Raw genomic sequence first — 6,613 nt, forward strand, 5'->3', positions numbered from 1 at the left:
TAAGATATTGTTTAGCAAATGTACACGTTTCTACACATCTGCCCACTCTGTCACATCAGAAATTCTTTCAAGCCAAGGTTTTAGCTTGAAAAGCCCAGAGTAACCTGGGGGCCATTTAAGGACCACATAAAGAAAAATAGTTCAGATGCTAGAATTTCAAACAAGGAAGATTAAAAATTCTCAAGCTTCTTTCCAGGCCTAAAATAAGAACATGTGGCATTCAAACAGAATTTAGAATGACCAGGTGTGATTTGTTGGGTACAGGCTCTGGGAACCAGAGTGGTGTTAAGAACCCTTTAAAACAGAAAAGAGAGGACTCACTTGGTCCACCTGGTGGAATGCTATCTATTTCTAATAAGAATCTCAAGTTCAAACAATTTATGCAAACAGTAATAATCACCATCCTTTATAAAGACAGCTTCATAATAGCAGGGATGAAAAACAAAACATCACTATCAAAGCATGCTTGACTTAAACTTTCCATAGGACATTTTATTCTGGTTGTTCTTATTTTCCTCACACTACTTTCTTTCTCAAGGATCTATGCAGGCTACCACAGCCAGTCCAAATTTCTAGGTCTGCCTCCCAAGACCCTCCATCAATGGTCTGGTTTCTCCACGCACTAAATCTTTTCTCTTCTGTCCCTGTGCTTATGCTCGCTTCATCCTATACCCCTCAGGCCTGTCCCTTCTTCCTCTTACCTGTCCAGGACATACCCACTGGTCCGAGACTAGGTCAAGTGCCATGAAGCCTTGTCCAACCCCTCCAATTCACCTGTTTTCTTACTATTCTGAATTCCTTTTGTCCTTAAAACAATGCCAAGTAATTTAGCAATTAATAGTTCTTGATTGGCTTGTGTTAGTTTTGCTTCCCAAACTACAGTCTCCCTGTTTTGTATCACCCACTTGGCACAGGAAAAACACAACAACATGCTAATACCTGTTGATGATTTAGCTATATAACTGTGTCAAGAATCTTATTATGAGATCATGACTTCATCATCACTTCTTAATATGTATGTTCTCCTCCCCAATCCCACCTTACACGTGGTCTAGACCAATGAGCGGGAGAACCCACAGAAGCAGCTGGACCCATCAACCCACAATGCGTTGTCAGTGTCCAGGATGGTTGGGATGAGGCATCTGATAAAAAGCTATGGATATATGAAGGCCCTGTCTAATCATAATGGAAATAATACTCTTCCTCAGTTTAAAAAAGTAACGGTGGTAAGGTGAAGTCTCCATATGTTAAAGGGAGGGTTATAAGAAGGTGGTCATGGAAAATATAACTTGACCTTTCCAAGTCAAATGATGATTACTTGTCCTGGGCTACTCTTGGAGACACATGTCGTAGATCTCTATCTATGTAGACGGAATCTGACCTTCCAGGTTACACATATAGATACTTAGGTGCTAAGCCAGAGAAGAAACTATAGCTGAGGATAAAATACTCCTTGAACAGTTAGAATATTTAAAAAGGAAGCTGAAGTCTGTGGCACTAGAGTCCCAGCAGTGTCCCTCAGGTAGAATACAGCCAACACAGGCTCTAAGTGGTCTGCCTACATCTAGGTGGTGGTGGTGGTGGGGGGGGGGGGTCACCCACTTAATGATGTCTGAATGGAAGGGAAATAAGGGAGCTCGGATGAGAACAGCTGGAAACCCCAGAGCCCAGAGAGACAACACAAATATGAGCAGCCTGTTCAACTGAGTTAGGGTCCGAAAGGTGAAAAGTGAGTGCTGCGTGACTCAAAAAAAACTGGCTAGTGCCCGTGAAACCTGATGAGTGTTGCTGAACCTTTAAATTAGAAGGCCTAAAAGTGGATACACATTGCAAAAGAAAGAACCCCATTCCCAGAAAACTCCCCAGTAAAACAGAAACTTAGGACATGCAAGCGATGAATCTGTATTCTTACAGAGGGAAATCACACAATTTAGCACTCACTACAAAAATATGGTTAAGTGGAAGTCACAGGCTATAGCTTAAAAGCAAGAAAAAAAAAAAAGGCCCTTTGCTTCCCATGGCAAAGTCAAAAGTCAACACTCCTCAACACCACCACCAAAATCAAAACCACAAAGAGCCCCTTCCCCGAGGAAAAGAAAACACTTTCACTACAGCTCTTTTCAATTAAGTAAAAGCACACAGTTTAGCTATCAACACTTCATTACTGTAATAAATAAAATACAGCACACGGAGGTCTATTGACTATTGTGAAAAAGAAAACACCAACACCAACATCCATGCATCGTTAATCACCATCTGAGCTTGTGTGTCTGAGTCTACTGGTTACAGAGTTTAATTCCAAACAGAACTATTCCACCTTTTATCATCGTATCCTTCTGATCAGTTAGCTTAACTGTGTACGAGCCCTGTCAGGTTAGAAAGAGATAAATCAAATTGAGTCAAGTTGAACAGTAGTAACAGTGCCGGGACACAATCGTCTCGTACACAAGTCATACCTGGTACTTGTGTTTTGTTTTGTTAATCATAAGCTCAAAATTTGTCTGGTTGGGAGGCTGCGTACTTGGTCAGTAACTTGACTCATCTAAAAATATATTATCAGCATCAAAAATATACAAACATATATAAATAGTATCACAAGGAACGTTCTGTGACATGATGGTCTTGTCTGTATATAACAAAGAGGCAGGTTAACCAATGATAGCTACCAAAACTCAGGAGGGCCGGATTCATGGACTTACCCAAAAGGTCTTTGTATAAGGGCTGGATGAAGTTGTTGAACACCAAAGGCAAAACCTAACAATAAAACAGACCACATTCTCGATTTGTGCATGGTTAGGCATTTATTCCTCCCACATATAAAATGCAATCACAACTTTCACTTAGAAAAGATAACCATTCTTTGGATACTTTACAGAAAAGTAAAGTATATATATATAACTTATAAACATATATATACATATATATATGTTCTTAATGTTATCATTGATCCCCCCCACCCCCGCAAAATTTTAATAGGCTACAAATGGACACTAAAAATTATCTGCAAAGTTTAGTTGACAATCATACAGTAAGACCTTAGAAAATTAGACCAGGGAAAAATTCTTGTGGAATGAAACCAGACACAAGAGGACTTGATAATGAAGTTACAAGTCACAAATATTCCTGCAATTATGAATCATGATCTGTAAAAAGTCTAATTTAGAACCTGCTGGACAATGCTTTGGAAGATTACAGATTTTACAGATTATGGTATTAAAAATTCCCCCAAACCAAGTCTCCTTTTCTGGATAGCACACACGCAGACAAACACGTGTTTTTGAATGTTCACAGATATTGGCACATGCACTCACTTTCTTGACAATCTCATTTCCTAGCAAATCCATTTGCATGAAAGTGTCAACCTCTTTCCAAAATTTCAGATGGAAAGATTTGAGTGAAGAGAACAAGATATAATGAAACAAAGTTGCTTACCCAAGAAAAAGATTACCATTTGGTCAATAGTTCAGCTCTTAATTATGTGTGCTAAGGCAAAGGGCAGTGTTGTAAATAATCCAAAAGGTCAAATTTTCACATGGACAAAAGCCTGCTTGCCCACTGATAGCTGCTAGCTGCATGACGTTGGAATAAAACATTTCCCATCTCTAAGTGTCAGTGTCTTTATCTGCAACACGAGGGTCCAGAAGTACATGACATTTCCCCATTTTTTAAACTTACTAATAGTCTGCGATTTTATGTGAGAGGGTGAGACACCACCCTCACCCCTATGCTTCTCTTGGGTCAGTGCTTTGGGTTGGATCTCCCGCTCTGGGCACAGGTCAACCGGTGGTAGGAGAGACAACACTAAGCAGGGAAGGATAACCTGCTGGAGTTGCCACATTTGGCCCCCACGATCCACACTCGAATTATCTACAAATGGCTGAAAACTGGAAAATCGAGTCCACGGACTGACTGTATGTCATACCTGAAACAGAGGAGTCAAGCCTAAGTCTGGGTGGGTACAAATTGCTTAGACCCCCCAAGATTTATGTTTGCACAACGTATGTTTCCTTCAAGAGCTGTTTATGACTCTCATTTAATGTCTTGGTACAATACCTAGCCATGGTTCCACTTTACTGAACACACCCACCACCTCTTCATTCTATTCAGAAGTGGGTGTCCCAAGTTGGGGGGAGAAGGGGAGGAGGGGAGGAAGGTCATCTCTCACCTGGTTGCATGATCCTTGGTTTTGCTCCCAAATATGCCAGATTCACATTGGCCTTCCTGCCATCAATGATGGGGTTGGGATCCTTGCAAGCTCTTTCCGCAGCAGCTCGGTCAGCCATGGTGACCTTAGCAACATACACACACAGACACACATACAAAGCCTTAAATCAACCCCTGAAGGAAACCAATAGTCACGATGGAGAAGTCATTCATGATAAAACTAAGGGGCTTCTTAAACTTTCTTTTTTTTCTTTTGTTGGAACTTACTCCTTGATCCCCCGTCAAAGAAAAAAAAGAAAAGAAAAAAAAAGAAAACAGAAAAGAAGAATGAAAAGAAAACAGGAAGGAAGAAACAAGCCCCTCTCCACACCCCCAAGGGTGCTAGCAGGGCCTAGCAGGGAGTCGGAAGCCTGAATTCCATCTTAGAACTCTCGATCCTCCCTCCCTCCCTCAACCGCCCCCCACCCCGCCCAGGTCCCTACCCAGCCTAGGAGGCACTGTTTGCTTTAAAGAAAGTCCAGAGTCACATCCGCCGGGTGCTCCCAACCACCAGCAAGAACTCCTTAACGACAATAGCTATTGTCCTACTCTGGAGCTCCCAGCTCTCCGGCAGCTGAATTTGCACGCTTAAATCCCCAGGGGGCTTAATATGCTCTCTTTCAGTTCAGCAAAGAGCCACAGGATCTTCGTTTTAAAGAACCCATCTTTGCATTTTAAAAAAAGTATGTGTGTGTGGTGGTGGTGGTGGGGAGTGATGGCATCAGGAGTAGAGCCCTAGACCTCCTGGGGTGTCCCCTCCCCGCCCCAACCGGAACGCCTGAAGACACACGCATTTTTACAAAGCAACAGCGCGCTTAACGCCCGGCCTCCAACCCGGGAGGGCGATTCCGAGGGGCTGCGGCCCCTCCCTCCCAACCCCGCGCACCCGCAAACCCAGCACTGGTTAGTTCTCTCCTTCCACCCCCGCTCCGCCCGTCCCCTGACACCGCGGGGCGCTGGATCCCCTCGGAACCCCGAGAGGCAGGAGCCGGCCCTCCCTCCCCCGGCAACGCCGCGCGCAAACTTTCAGTTCAGCCGGGGCCAAAGGGGCAGCGCCGCCCGCGTCCGCGGGGTTCCTAGCGTTGTCACGCCGACCCCCCCCCCGACCCCCCCGCTGCGAACCCCGACCCCCGAGGCCCTGCGCCGCCCAGAGCCTCTCTTCCCCCGCGGTCCTCGGTTTCCCCGCCGGGCTCTGGGTCGCCCCCTCGTCTCCCTCCCCCACCTCCCCCCAGCCCCCAGCCGCGCAACTTACAAATCCGTAGCCCCGGGACTTGCCCGTCTGCCGGTCGGTGATGACCACCGCCTCCTCGATCTCGCCGAAGACCTCGAAGTACTTGCGCAGGCTGGCGTCGGTGGTGTGGTAGGGCAGCCCCCCGACGAAGATCTTGGTGTACGTCGTGTCCTTCTGGGTCGTGTGCATCTTCGCGCCCGCCCCGCGGCTCGGGCTCCGGCTGCGGCTGCGGCTGCGGCTCGGGCAGCGGCTGCGCCTCCTCCTCCTGCTCCGCGTCTCCCGCACCCTTTCGCGGCCGCCGGGGGCCGAGGGCGCGCCCGGGGGCGAGGGCGGCGGCGCGGCGGGGGCGAGCGGCCGGGGGCGGCCGAGGGCGCGGGGCGCGCGGCTTCCGAAGTCGCCAGCAGCCCCGGAGACTTGACTTCGCTCTCTCCTCCCGCCCCCCCTGCCGGTCGCCGTACAAATTCTCCGGATCGTCCGGGTTAGGATCCCGTTCTATAGAATGTGCAAGCGGTTTCCACTCACCCGGCTGGGAGGCCAAAAACGAAAAGGAGAGGGTGGTCCTCGAGCGAAGAAGCGGGTGCGTTTAGAGGTAGATTTTTTTTTTTTTTTCCTTCTTGGAAATTAGGTAGGTGTCTTGGGTGGGGCGTGGGTAGGGTCGGCGGTGAGCGCGTCCGGGCGCGGAGGTGGGCGGGCGGGGGGCGCGGCGGCGGGGCCAGGGGTGGGGGAGTCCGCGCCGCTCGGGGCTCCGGTGGTGTCCCTCCCGCCGCGGAAGCTGGAAGACGAGTGGCGAGGACGGCTCTCCACCTCTCTGCTCCCTTCCCCCGCGGGCCGGGGGTCGGCGCCCGGCTGGGGAGGGGGCGGGCCGGACGCCTGCGATTGGCCGCGGCCGCACCTGGGGTGCCCGGCGCCGCCGCCCCCCAGCTGTTGGGAACAGCTGCTTCTCTCCCGGCGCGGCGCTGGGCCGCGGGGCTCGCGCTCTCGAGCCGGCGCTGGGGCAGGGCTGGGGACGGCCGGAGGCGGCCTTGCTCTCGGCGTCGCCTGCTCCAACCCGTCAAAGTCCTGGGGACTCGGCGCCGTCCTAGCGGGGACCCGGGGCGCGCAGACTGCGTCCGAGGAGGCAGCTGCGTCGCGTTCCAAAACGACGACGCGAGCTCTGTGCGCTCGACCGCGGTGGCGGGG

General features: G+C 49.4%; 1 protein-coding gene across 3 annotated transcripts in view; it reads right to left on the reverse strand.

The window, feature by feature from the left end:
* The window catches only part of LOC131513743 (RNA-binding protein 24), a 240,629-nt gene extending 234,509 nt beyond the window's left edge, over positions 1-6,120 (reverse strand). The window contains exons 1-3 of one of the 3 annotated variants that reach the window (XM_058732923.1): positions 5,456-6,024; positions 4,166-4,289; positions 2,700-2,754 (exon numbers count right to left, since the gene is read on the reverse strand). In XM_058732923.1, the coding sequence (XP_058588906.1) occupies positions 2,700-2,754; positions 4,166-4,289; positions 5,456-5,623 (347 nt within the window). In that variant the 5' untranslated portion in view covers positions 5,624-6,024. Of the gene's footprint in view, positions 1-2,699; positions 2,755-4,165; positions 4,290-5,455 lie in introns of all 3 variants that reach the window. The other 2 variants (XM_058732922.1, XM_058732925.1) reach the window with 2 other exon arrangements.
* Between the last annotated feature and the right edge of the window lie 493 nt (positions 6,121-6,613).

Source organism: Neofelis nebulosa, chromosome 6 (assembly GCF_028018385.1).
Source record: "Neofelis nebulosa isolate mNeoNeb1 chromosome 6, mNeoNeb1.pri, whole genome shotgun sequence".
NCBI classification, from domain to species: Eukaryota; Metazoa; Chordata; class Mammalia; order Carnivora; family Felidae; genus Neofelis; species Neofelis nebulosa.